The sequence below is a fragment of the Lampetra planeri genome, chromosome 47 (genome assembly GCF_965212315.1).
Source record: "Lampetra planeri chromosome 47, kcLamPlan1.2.h2, whole genome shotgun sequence".
NCBI lineage: Eukaryota > Metazoa > Chordata > Hyperoartia > Petromyzontiformes > Petromyzontidae > Lampetra > Lampetra planeri.
The window spans coordinates 2,939,968-2,953,916 of record NC_136153.1 but is presented as its reverse complement, the minus strand read 5'-3'; the positions used below and the strand labels follow the sequence as shown (position 1 = coordinate 2,953,916).

The 13,949-nt window shown below is 52.3% G+C and overlaps 1 protein-coding gene across 1 annotated transcript; it reads right to left on the bottom strand.

Moving 5' to 3' along the window:
* Positions 1 to 12,673: 12,673 nt before the first annotated feature.
* LOC144733453 (G-protein coupled receptor 12-like) lies at positions 12,674 to 13,695 on the bottom strand. Its single transcript, XM_078615361.1, has one exon. It carries the CDS (start codon positions 13,679 to 13,681, stop codon positions 12,674 to 12,676), a length of 1,008 nt encoding a protein of 335 aa, XP_078471487.1. The 5' UTR covers positions 13,682 to 13,695.
* Between the last annotated feature and the right edge of the window lie 254 nt (positions 13,696 to 13,949).

Here is a 13,949-nt window from a genome sequence, read left to right as displayed (position 1 = left end):
GTTGTGCCCTGCTTACACTCATACCTCTCCTCTTGTCTGCTGGGTTCAATGTCCACCTGTAATCATCATTCGGAACGAGATAAAATAAAACGGTTCCGCAAAGCGGAACGCGCGTGTGCGGCATTGGCCTCCACAAATACGACGACGACGGGGGAAGAAAAGGCCTAAGGCCAAAGAGTGGCAGGCTGTTAGGGCAGATCTATGGGTGTCTACATGAGTCTAAGGGTCTATGGGTGACTATCTGGGTCTGTGGAGTCTATGGGTCTCTCCGTGTGAGTCTACGGATTGCTGCGTGTCTCTGTATTACTGTACAAGTTTAAATTTAATGTGGGTCTCTATGTGAGTCTTTGGGTTTCTGTGTGAGTCTATGGGTCTCTGTGTGATACTACGGGTCTCTATGTGAGTTTTTGGGTTTCTGTGTGAGTATATGGGTGTATATGCGTCTTCCTATGATCCTATGAATCTCTGTGAGTTTCTGTGCTTCTGAATAGGTATCTGTGATTCTACGGGTCTCAATGTGAGCCGAATGGTCTTCGTACGAGTCTATGGGTCCCTGTTTGAGTATATGCTTTTCTGTGTGAGTCTATGGGTCTCTGTGTGAGTCTATGGGTCCCTGTTTGAGCCTATGCTTTTCTGCGTGAGTCTATGGGTCTCTGTGTGAGTCGATGGGTCTCTGTTTGAGTCTATGGGTCTCTGTGTGAGTCTGTGTCTCTGTTTGCGTCTATGGGTCTCTGTGTGAGTCTATGGATCTCTGTTTGAGTCGATGGGTCTCTGTGTGAGTCTATGGGTCTCTGTTTGAGTCTATGGGTCTCTGTGTGAGTCGATGGGTCTCTGTTTGCGTCTATGGGTCTCTGTGTGAGTCTATGGATCTCTGTTTGAGTCGATGGGTCTCTGTGTGAGTCTATGGGTCTCTGTTTGAGTCTATGGATATCTGTGTGAGTCTATGGGTCTCTGTGTGAGTCTATGTGTCTCTGTGTGAGTCTATGAATCTCTATTTGAGTCTATGGGTCTCGGTGTGAGTCTATGGGTCTCTGTGTGAGTCTATGGGTCTCTGTGTGAGTCTATGTGTCTCTGTTTGAGTCTATGTGTCTCTGTGTGAGTCTAAGGATCTCTGTTTGCGTCTATGGGTTTTTGTGTGAGTCTATTGGTCTTTGTTTGAGTCTATGGGTCTCGGTGTGAGTCTATGGATCTCTGTTTGAGTCTATTGGTCTCTGTGTGAGTTTAAGAGCAGATGGCAGGACACTGTCACGGCAGTTGATTGGAGATCGCCCGCGCGCCTCCCGTAACCGCGTGGATCTTTATCCGCTCGTTACAATCCTGATCCAGGATCTCCGTTGCAAATCCGTCGCTCCGATCCGGGTTTTTGGTGGCAGCCGTCGAACAACCTCGCTTGTGAAGGGGGGCTGGGGTGGGGGAGGGTGCGCATCACGGGAGAAAGAGCGGTGCAGCCACGCGGGGAACTAAGAGTCTCGACACAGCGCGGGGTTTTTTTTTTAGCGAATGGAAATGTTATGCATTTTTATTGTCAACTTGAACATCATATTTTTTTTGCTTTAGTTTTTTTTTGTTTCAGACGATTGTGCACCTTTGCCTTTAAAATTCAGATTGTCGTTTTGTTTTTGTCTTTCAATAGATTTCTGTACAGTAAAGATATGCAATGGATATACACCCGCGCGCGCACTCACGCAGACGCGTACACGCACACAAAGACAAAGATCCCCCGTAAAGCCTTTAACAGACTATTTGGGGCAAGTGCTGTTAGCGAGCAGCTATGAATGCCGGAACATCACAGGAAGGCGGTGGGTGGCCAATACCACACCCGGCCGCCTTTGTCTCCCCAGTGCTGATGTTAACACACCGCACCAGTTAGTAATTTGTACGACCGAGTCGTCTAAGGGGAAGCGAGGGGGAGGCCCAGGACCGGTTCAGATAACCGCCACTGTTATTGGTCGGGTGCGGGTCTCGAATGTTGGGTCGCCGGGTTCGTAGCGCTGCGCGCTAACCACTGCACCACCGCTCCCCAGACACACACGCGCACTCTCAAACGCACGGGGTATCGCTTCATAAAAGGCAGAACTAAAGTGCGTCTATCAAAACCCGCTCTGTACAGTGCTTCAAGTCGCAATCACTAAATATATTTTCTTTGAAAAAACAAAGGCGAAAAAAAGAACCAAAATTAAATCTTCATCGCTGAGATTTTTTTTTTTGTTCAAAAATGGAATGGACAGCCATTGGCGGAGAGAAACGATTCCAAACCCACCCCCAAAAAATCATCATCATCACCACCACAATCATCATCAGCATTATTTTCATCACGAGGAATGATGATGGTTAATGTAAAATAAAAACACGCCGAGCAAGTGCTTTATGACCAAACAATCACGTTGGTTATTGAAACCCGATGATGGGACCTCGAGCACAGAGGTCTGGGCCGGGGAAGTGTGGGAGGAATCTACGCCACGTGGGCTACACACGGCCCGAGACTTCGTATCGCAGGGCCCCGCGAATCACGTGACTTTGTCACGTGAGGCTCGCCGCTTCGAAACGGCCCGCAATCGCTATTTACCCGTCACTGCGAGCATCTTAGCCGCACTAATCGGGCACTGGAGGGGATGGGGTGGAATGTCCCCGCCCTCCCCCGCTCCCCCCCGTGGAAACTTCGCCGCGTGAATTCAAATGTCAGGGCCGCTCTCAGCGGCAGCTGCCATCGAAAGACGCCTCCAGCGGCGAGTGAGAGAAGTGCGTCTTATAATCGGGTGTGGGGTGGGTGGATGGGTGCCCGCTAAAGTGACATGAAGGTCAAATTGGACCCTCAGCAAGAAGCAGGCTCGCCCGGCCCTGGTATAAAGGTTGTGGGTTTTGGTGAGCGCCTCACGTCACCACCACCACCACCACTTCCCGTTGTGGTGAACACCAACAACCAACAACAACATCAACTCGGCAGAACGTTCACAAAAACCGCTAACCGAATCCATTCTCGAGACACCGCCATACTCGATAGCACAAACACCATCATCACCATCACCACCACCATCATCACCATCACCACCATCATCACCACCACCACCACATCTCCCCCTCCCACCACCCCCCTCTGCCAACCAGGGGAGCGAGTAACTGGGCTAAGGACCAGGCTAAGGACCAGGCTGAGGACCAGGCTGAAGCCAGGCCTTGGTTCATAATGGACATCACCGTTTTCAATGGAGCTTCTGAGCCGAAGTGCGCCACGGTGCTTGAGAGATGTTAACTACCTCGCCTGGTATACAGGAGGTCGTGGGTTCGATTCAGACTCTGACGCCTGCTGCTGTGTATTTGGAGTTTGCGTATCTCTCTCATCCTCACCACGGTGGCTATGAGATGTTAACTACCTCGCCTGGGATACAGGAGGCAAAATCCGTCACAATTAATACATTTTGGAACCGTGATGCCGGTACACAATGGCCAATTCTTACAAACGACGTCACGTGTGATTGTGTGTGTGTCAATGGGTGATGACTCCGTGAGCGTATGATTGTGTATGTCAGCGTGTACGTGTGTGTGATTGTGTGTGTGCCTATCAATATGTGCACGAGATGCGATTGCGTCTCACTGTGTGTCCGTGTCCGACTGTGGAGAGCGGTGGTGCAGCGGTTAGCGCACTGCGGCCACGAACCCGGGGACGACCCGAGTTCGATTCCCGCTCGCGGCCAACCCCGGTGACGATTATCTGAAGCCATTCTGGGCCTCCCCTAGGTCGAGTGAGTCTAAAATTAGCATCCGGTGCGATGTGTAAGCATCGCCACTGGAGAGACAAACGCGGCCGGGCGTGATGCTGACCACCCACTCCATCGTGTGGATATCGTGCCGGCTAACAGCACTTGCCCCAAGATGTCCGTTGAGGCTGTACGGGGGATCTTTGTCTTCGTGTACGACTCGGTCTCCGTGAAAGACGCAGAGCCTTGCCGTGTGCCCTGAATGTTAACGAGTCGCAGGCAGCGAGCTGAATACCAATGAGACCCAGCCGGCAGCAGAGCCAAAGATCCCCCGTGTAGCCTGCACAGGCTGTTGGGGCAAGTGCTGTCAGCGAGCACCTGTGAAGACCGGCACGGCTCGTGAGTGGCGGTGGATTTCTCCGGTGCTGATGATGGTGATGATGGTGATGATGATGGGCTTTTCCTTCCTACACACCTCATTCATTTAAAGGCTGAGTCGATCTAGGGGTGGTGGTGGCGGGTGACAAGGACCGATTGAGATGATTGCTTCCCGTCGGCTGATATTGGTTCGTTAGTTCGAGTTAGCCGGGGCCTGGAATCGAACTCGAGCGGCTGGGGTTCGCATGCGCAGTGCACTAATTGCTGCGTCACCATTCCCCCAACACACGCACAAAGACAAAGATCCCCCGTATAGCATGAACAGGCGGTTGGGGCAAGTGCTGTTAGCGAGCACCTAAGAAGGCCGGGCACGGCACACGAGGGGGTTGGTGGCGAGCACCACGCCCGGCCGCCTTTGTCTCCCCAGTGGCGATGTTGACACATCGTACGACGCACTCATTTGAGTCCGAGTCGACCTAGGGGAGGCCCAGGACCGGTTCAGAAAATCAGAAAATCGTCACCGGTGTTGGCCGTGAGCGGGGTCGTCTGGGCCTCCCCTAACCGCTCCGCCACCGCTCCCCGCAGCCAGACGCACACTCCACGTGGCAATTAGGCTCCAGCCCACCCACCACACGCTCCCCCGAACTAACCCGCGAATATCACCCTCAACGTCTCTACACGACGTCAAAATGCCAGCAGCTCGTTGGCAATGCAGCAGCGAGCGGTTATGGGGGAGGTGGTGGGGGGTTGATTGGTGATGACGCAGTGGTACGAGTGGACACCCTAACAATTTGATATTATCTTCTTGGTTCTTTCGGTAAAGTCACGTAGAATAGAAATAAAAAAATTAAAAAATAAAAGCATAATAAAAATAATTATATATTATTATATATTAATAATAAAGTATTAAAATGAAAACATATTTAAATAATTATATATTCCTTTATTTTGTGTTTTTTTCATTTTATTATTTCCATTCTACGTGACTTTACCGAAAGAACCAAGAAGATGAATCCCTGCAGTCACGAAAGCTTTAAATCGAAATTTGATATTAGGCGCAAATCTGGTTGTCGACTGATGAAGCTGGTTGTGGATTACTGGCGAAACGTCGTGCTCAGATCGTAGATGTCGTGGCTTGGCTCTCCAACACACGATTTGGGCACGTTCTGTTGACGTTACAAGCCTTACTACTTGGCTGTGTCGGGTGGTGGCGGGTTTAACGACACAGTTACATATTCACGTGATCTAACCCCCAAATAAACAACAACCTGTAGCATGGATTAGACGTTCCATTTACCCCCCCCCTGCCAGTCACGGCCCCCCACCCACACAACCACAACGATTAAAACAGCTGTGGATAAAGCAGCGGTCACATCTGGTTGGCTGCTATAGAGGTCACGCGACAACCATTATATATATACACAAACACAATCACCATGAGACGTTTACAGCCCTTTGTCAATCCACTGCTGGATGAAGGTCAACCCACGCAGTTTATAGCCATCGGTGATGGTGGTGGTGGTGGTCGGGGGGATGATTGCTGAACCATACTTCACCACGATGGTCAGTGCGCGCGTCTGTGTGCGCATTCGGTGGCTGTCTGTGGGTGCTCGCTAACAGCACTTGCCCCAACAGTCTGTGCAGATTACACGAGGGACCTTTGTCTTTGTGGGTGTTTGTATGCATGCGTTGGCCTCTGTTGCTGTATGTGCTGTGTCCGTGTGTATCTGGTATTTGTGTACCGTATATGTCCTGTGTCTATGCGTGCCTGTGTGTCTGTAAGTGTATACGTGTGTGTGCGTGTGTATCCGCGTGCTGTCTAACAGCGCCAACACGTCTGTCAAAGTCTGTAGGGGGGATTTTAGTCCTTGCATTCTCTGTCTGTGTGTCTCTGCAGTGCATCTGTTTCTGTGCCATGCGTGTTGAACCTCGTTCGCACCGTACGTGGCCAACCGCGCTATTCGGAGGCGCGGGGAGGTGTGTGTGTGTATCTTTGTCTGTGCATCGTTCGCCGGTGCGTGTCTTTGCACGCAGAAAGAGAGACACACACACAGAGAGAGAGAGACACAGAGAGAGAGAGACACACACAGAGAGAGAGACACAGAGAGAGAGACACACAGAGAGAGAGAGAGACACACAGAGAGAGACACAGAGAGAGAAAGAGAGACATAGAGAGAGAGAGACAGAGAGACACACAGAGAGACAGACGCACAGAGAGAGAGGGACAGAGAGAGACACATACATAGAGAGAGAGAGAGACACACACAGAGAGATAGACACACACACATAGAAAGAGACACACAGAGAGAGACACACACACACACAGAGACACACACAGAGAGAGACACACACACAGAGGAAGAGACAGAGAGAGAGACAGACACACACAAAGAGAGAGACACAGAGAGAGAGAGAGAGACACACACACAGAGACACGCACACAGAGACACACACACATAGAGAGAGATACACACAGAAAGAGTGACACACAGAGAGAGAGACACACACAGAGAAAGAGACAGAGAGAGGAACGGGAGCGAAGTAAAATCACATCACGCGAGGCAGTAATGCGATCTCTTCCCCGCGAAGGACCGAGACTCAATTAAGCTCGCACCACTAAACGCGTGTCCCCAGCGCGTCTCATGAATAGCGGCCAATGAGTGAAATCTGATTACTACCCCACGCAAGCACATGGGGGGGGGGGGGTGGGGGGCTTACAGCGTTCACGATCTCAAAGCGGCGACGTTTTTACAAAGGGAACAAAATAATTCAAGGGTCGTTCGTGACGGGATCGTTGTCGTTGTTGTTGAGGTTTTCTTTAAGGTCACTTTTTGTTGTGTCGTTAGTTGTTGTCGTCGCCTGTCGGTTGTTGTTGTTGTTGTTGATGCTGTTTGATGATGATGACGGTATTAACAAACAAACAAATATAATGAAATATGGTTCACTGACAAGACGGAGAAGCGGTTTCAAGAACGCGAGAATTGGTCTCCTCGAGATCGCGTGGGAGCAGTTGGAGTGTGGCCTGCACGTCCCCAGCTGACGGTAGGACAAGCAGGAGTCGGAGGGGAGAACGCAGAATTGTGCCTACGCAGATTGCTACCACCCCATGCAACGGGCGGTGATTTTGACAATGTGTCGACCTGTGACGACATTGTAAGTAAATATACGCGTGTTTTTAACGCGAGACTGTCACGAGCTCAGCACGTGGAATCCAAACAGCCGTGCTAAAGCAAATGTTGACTTCCCCTTGTGGTCTGCTGCTGCTGCTGCTACTGCTGCTGCTGCGACTGCTGCAGTTGCTGCGGAAGCTGATGCAGCTGCTGCTATTGCTGCTACTGCTGCTGCTTCTGCTTATGTAGGTGCTGCAGCTGCTGCTATTGCTGCTGTAGCTGCTGTTACTGCTGCTGACGCTGCTGCTGAAACTGCTGAAGCTGCTACTGCTGTAGCTGCTGCTACTGCTGCAGCTGCTGCTACTACTGCAGCTGCTGCTACTGCTGTAGCTGCTGCTACTGCTGCCGCTTCCGCAGGAAAGCTACCGGGGCGCGCCATCTCAGCTGAGTCCTGCACGAAGCACACCAGCTGCTATCGATTGTGCGTTCCATCAATTGGCATTCTACATTCCTGTGATTGTTGATGTTGTTGTTGTTGTGTAACTTACAAAGAAGCATTATTATCGATCTCTTCAGGACGCTGTAAATAGAAATGTGATCCTGCTCATGGAAATAACTGGGAAGGGTCCCGGGACCGTACGTGTGTGTATGTTGAACTTCTTTCGCATCGTACGTAGCCAACCGTGCTAATTGGAGGTCCAAGGGAAGGATGACAATTGAATTAAGCCCGTATTGTCACGAACAAGAATGTATATATTCTGGTGGTGGGGGGGGGTAGTGGGGGGGGATGTCGATGACGCGTTGCGGTTGCGCCCCACGCGATGACGAGGAGAGAGCCACTCCGCTCCCAGCCACGACAAAATAAAACTGCAAAAGCCCGACCGTGAAAAACACTACTTAGACCGCCGTGAACCTGAAATGTCTCGCCTCGTGATATGAATAGATCTGAGATATACATTTTATACACGCTCTGTACAAAGACAAAGATCCCCTCCCCAGTATAGCCTTAACAGACTGTTGGGGCAAGTGCTGTTAGCGAGCACCTATGAAGGCCGGAACGGCACACGAAGGGGGTGGGCGGGCAGCACCACGCCCGGCCGCCTTTGTCTCCCCAGCAGCGATGCTTACACATCGCACAAAGTACTTATTTGAGGCTGAGTCCACCTAGGGGAGGCCCAGGACCGGTTCAAATAAACGTGACTGGTGTTGGCCGTGAGCGGGAATCGAACTCGGATCGCCGGGTTCCTAGGGCAGCGCGCTAACCGCTGCACCACCGCTCCCACACGCGCACGCACTCACACGTACACGCGCACGCACTCACACGTACACGCGCACGCACTCACACGTACACGCGCACGCACTCACACGTACACGCGCACGCACTCACACGTACACGCGCACGCACTCACACGTACACGCGCGCGCACTCACACGTACACGCGCACGCACTCACACGTACACGCGCACGCACTCACACGTACACGCGCGCGCGCGTATACACAATTGACCGGGCAGAGGCGCGTCGTGCTCTGCCTAGCGACCACGTGGAATCGACTTTAATTTATTCATAGATTCGCTGTTGTGACGTCACTCGGGTGACGTCGCCAGATGCGTGGGCGGGTTCGCCACGAGGCTTTTTTTTCGTCTTTTTTTTTTGCCCCAAACGAGAGCAGCGGCGATGGCGTTCCACAGTCGATTAAATGTTGCTCGCAACACTTTAAAGCAACTGAATACTTTAACTATTTATTTATTTACTCGCTGGTTCAGCAGTTCCACTGCCATATTATTTTTTACCGCTTGTGTTGCGATCGAAACGTCGTGAAATATTATTTTTTGTTTTATTTCATTATTTTTCTACCTACGTGGCTTTACCGAAAGAACCAACGAGTATGGATTCCTGCAGTCACGAAAACTTCAAATCAAGATATTTATTATTATAATAATTTACCAGGTAAGGCCGACTTGAGCTCTATAAGCAATTTTTTCAGTAGCGATCCTTGGCGATCACAACCAAATTGTCTTATCGTCACGTAGGCACCTACAGCAGTGCTGTTGATTTTTTAAATGCGTAGGGGAAAACCCGGAGGACCCGGAGAAAAAAAACCACGTGACCACGGGGAGCGAGAGAGAGACACCGCAGACTCCAAACATACAGCAGCAGGCGTCAGGGTCGGGATCGAACCTACGACCTCCTGCATGCCAGGCGAGGTAGTTAACATCTCCTAGCCACCGTGGTGCCCGACCTAATCGCCTATGTAAAAGGTCAAGGCGCAGCCCTGCAATTGCTTGCGCACGGCACCGCTACAAGAAGGGTCTCCGTTAGAGGGTTATGTGGCCTAACTCTTGCACGCAATTGCAGAGAGAAAGCGAGAGAGCCCTGCCGTGTTGACGTCTCATTGGTCTGTTGTTTTGAATGCACACGGCCACTTCTGTCAATCCGCTGATGGCTCCGGGTGATGTTTGTTTGACCATACTTCACCACGCTGGTCAAGTGCGGGTTGACATCCAGGACTAGTTCAGGTATTGCTCGCCAATGATGTTAGCCGTGGCAGGCAATCGAACTCAGACCCGTAAGGTTAATAGCACAGAGTGCTTCAACAAAATGTAAACATATTCTTGGTTCTTTCGGTAAAGTCACGTACAAGGGAAATAATAAAATGTTCTTGCTGTGGATTTCACACCTGACGATGATTGATTGTGTTGCATTCGAAACGTCGTGAGAATTTTTATTTTTTTTATATTTTTTTTCTCTCCCTTCTACGTGACTTTACCGAAAGAACCAAGAATATGGATCCCTGCAGTCACGAAAGATTTAAATCAAAATGTAAACACTTACATGGGACTATCGTTATTGGAAAAGAACGGATAATGCACTGTAACATGATAACACATGTAATGTTCACAGCTTTAGAAAGTCAAAGAGAGTCTCCACTTGTTCGCCACCGTTGTCAACGCGTGCCTGGGATCCTCTCCAGGTTCTTTCCAGAGCTCGGAGGCGGTACATTTATTTCGGCGTTGTTGCAAATTCTCAGAAGTGTTCACATTTTTTGAAGCACCCTGTACAGTGCGCTAACCATTGCGCCACCACTCCACACTCCCGTAATGTGAACTACATGACTAACATGAGAGACACTTAAAAAAAAAAACAGGCGAAAATCTACCGGGACGCGTAGAGACCGCGTCTCCACCACGGGGACCTCCTGAGCTCGAATCGCGACCACGAATCAAAGTGTCGGTGGCGATAATCCACTTTCGCTGGGCGATCATTTGCGACGGCTTCTGAATGAAAAGAAAATACCCCCCCAAAAAAATCGCCACGTAGCTCAAGTGTGGCCTTAACCTGGTACCATACAAACTAGACCGTATCGTTTCCAGATTTGAAGCTTTCGTGACTGCAACGATTCATACTCTTTGCTTTTTTCGGTAAAGTCACGTAGGTAAAAAATGTAATAAAATAAATGAAAACAACTAAATTACATCACGACGGTTTCGGGCGCAACACAAGCGTCCGTCATCAGTTATTTTCATTTATTTTATTTTTTTACCTACGTGACTTTACCGAAACAACCAAAGAGTATGGACCACATAGTTTTCGTGTAAGTCAACTGTGACCCCTTGACCTTGAGACACGCATCACGAGGCAGGAGGTCTGGGTGGTGGCCGGTTTCGTGCTGTGGTCTCTCCCCTGCGTGGTCACGCAAAAAAGAAAGGTTTCAGTGGCTCCGCGAGTGTTCCTGTTACATTTTAATTGCTCTCGTGGTCCCCATTAACACCCAACACCGCGTGGCAATACCAGGTGTTATAGGCTGCCGAGGGGGGAGGGGATAAGTTCCGTGGAATCAGCGGAGAGCAGTCCTTGCGGCCGAACGCCACGGTTGTTGTACTGCTCTGCTATGCTCTGCACGTCGTATGTGTTCCACCTCGGCATGCATCTACCCCCCACTAATCAGCAGCGTGGCGAAGTATGGTCAACCCCCCCCCGCACCCTCCACTCCTAGGGGAGGGGTTAGGAGTGGGGGGTGGCCACACATCAGTCACGTGATTTACAGGAGGCTCGAGATGATTGAAATAAAAATAAATTATCGGCACTGACTCCGCGCAATGTATGGAAAACCCGCCTCGCAACCAGCACCGTTCATCGTCCAGAAAAATAAAAAATATAGAAACGTCCGGACTTGTTTTTGTCCGATACTAGTTTCACCCCCCCCCCCCTCCCCAAGATCCACAACTTCACAGACACAGGCTGCAGTATCACAATCATGCCCTGCTTTTTTTTTGTTTGTTTGCTAACAACGCCACCACCACCACCACAACAACAACAACAAACATGCGAAATCGTGTCTGCGGATTTTCACTCGAGACGCGGGACTGGGAGAGACAGCAGCGACCACTCAACAACAAAGCCACGTCCCCCCCCCCTCACCCATCCAGTGCACATAGAGCGCACGGACCATGTGGAGCACGTGGTACACGTGGAGCACGTGGTACACGTGGGACGCACGTGGAACACACGTGGAGCGCGCAGTGCACGTGACAGTACGTGGAGCCCGTGGAGTGCACGTGGGTGAATCCGCGTGTTCACCGCCACTTCAAGAGAGGGAGTCCGCGGTCTACCCAATTGGGTAAGCAAATAAATAAATAAATATGCAATGACATTATATAAATAAATATTCCACGGCGAGAGGTGAGCGCAGCTGCACTCCGAGATTGTTTCGCTCGCACTGCTCTTGAAATCGGCGCGTTTCGTTTCGTTACATTTCTTGATATGTTTGTGTCCATCCGATGGGCGCGCTCGTTTTGTGTTTTGTTTTTGGAGCAGGACGACTCTTTAAAAAATAAAAACATCGACCACGACGACGCCACGCTCAAGGTTGCACCTCCGAGGCCCCCCCCCCCTCCGACCGCCCCCCTCAGTGTCGTGAAGGAGCAGCCTGAGCATCTGTTGCGCCATCATCCGCTGGGTGAGTCATTGGCAGCGTGACGCCACCGAGGAGTTTGAGAGAGTGACCGTGGCGTCGTGTGTGTGTGCGCGCGTCTCTCTCTCCGCCCATCACTCCACTTCTCTCTCTCTCTCCTCGCTCGTGTGTCCTTCCGTCCGTCCGTGGGGCACACGTGTCACACAGCGTTCCCGTGGGGGGGAGACGACTTGACTCACCACCATGCAGCTCTCACGCTGAGAATGTGAGTCACCGGGGGCAGTATCAGCAGTGCCACCACCACCACGGGTCCTCACGTTGACAGCCACGCAGTCGTTCTCACGTTGAGAAACAAACTGGCCACCACCCACAACTACACCACCACCAGTAGCAGCAGTAGCAGCAGCCATCACACGTTGAGAGGCAGACAGACTCACAACCACCACTACCACCACCACCTCCACTCCTCACTTTGACAACCAAAGTGGCCACCACCACCACTACCAACACAACCACCACCCCGCACAACGGGGCGGGTGGTGGGGCGCGCGCGGGCTCAGGGCAGGGCAGGCAGCGGTCAAACGTCGCTGGGTGTCCTAGCGCGGAAAGGCACGTTGGTGGAGAGGCACCCGCAGCACAAGATCCACAGCGCCTTCTGGATGTCCTGGTTGCGGAACGCGTAGATGATGGGGTTGATGACCGAGTTGTAGGTGGCGGGCAGCAGCGTGGCGTACGTGTAGACGCTGGGGAAGCTGAGATCGCCGATGAGGCTGTAGATGGAGAAGGGCATCCAGCACGCGGCGAAGGTGCCCAGGATGATGGCAAGCGTCGAGACGCCCTTCTTGGTGGTCACGTAGTGCGACGTGGCGAGGAAGTGGTGCTGCACAGCGATCTGCTGCGCGTGCCTGCACACGATCTTGCAGATCTGCGCGTACAGCTGCAGCATGATGGCGAACACGAAGAGGAAGGTGACGGAGAGGAAGACCACGTGGTTCTTGGTGAGCGGCCGGATGATGCTGCACGAGGCGAAGTCGCGCAGGCAGTTCCAGCCGAGCGAGGGCAACGCGCCGAGCACGATCGACGCGCCCCACGTGGTGGCGAGCATGATGTAGGTGCACGACATTGTTCTCTCCGAGTGGTAGGTGAGCGCGTAGTAGAGCGACAGGTACCTGTCGATGGTGATGGACAGCAGGCTGGACACGGACGCGGAGAAGGAGGCGACCAGGAGGCCGACGCTCACCAGGCTCGACGCGTCCGACTGGTACACGTACTGGAACACGAAGTAGAAGATGAGACCCAGGCCCGCGAGGAGATCGGCCGTGGCGAGGCTGCCGATGAGCAGGAACATCGGCTCACGCAGCGCGGGCGAGTGGACGATCACGGCCACGACCACGGCGTTCTCGCACGCGATGAGCGAGCCCGTGACGCACAGCGCCACGTCCCAGGGGTTCACCGACGAGAAGCTGGGCACCACGGAGGCGGCGGCCAGGGACGAGGAGGAGTTGCTGCCGTCGATGGAGCCCTCCATGATCATCGCGGCCGAGGGGGAGAGGCGCGCCGATAAGTTGGAGACGTCCTCGTTCATGCTCCGAGCGTTGCCGATGCTCGGGCCGTTGGCGGCATCGGCTCGTCCTTCGCTCGTCGTCGTCGTCGTCGTCTCTGCCAACACCACCACCACGACCACCACCACCACGACCACCACCACGACCACCACCACCACGACCACCACCACCACCACCGCCCTCGTCGGTCCGGCAGTCGCCGGTCACAGCAGCGGTCACTTGAGCGAGGAGATTGGAAGCGACCTGCAGCGGCGGGCGGACACGTCAAAGGTTAGCGAGCCGCCGATAAAG

What these genes read in the sequence shown, in the direction of transcription:
- LOC144733453 (XM_078615361.1), bottom strand. Translation starts at nt 13,681, where the DNA reads ATGAACGAGGACGTCTCCAACTTATCGGCGCGCCTCTCCCCCTCGGCC.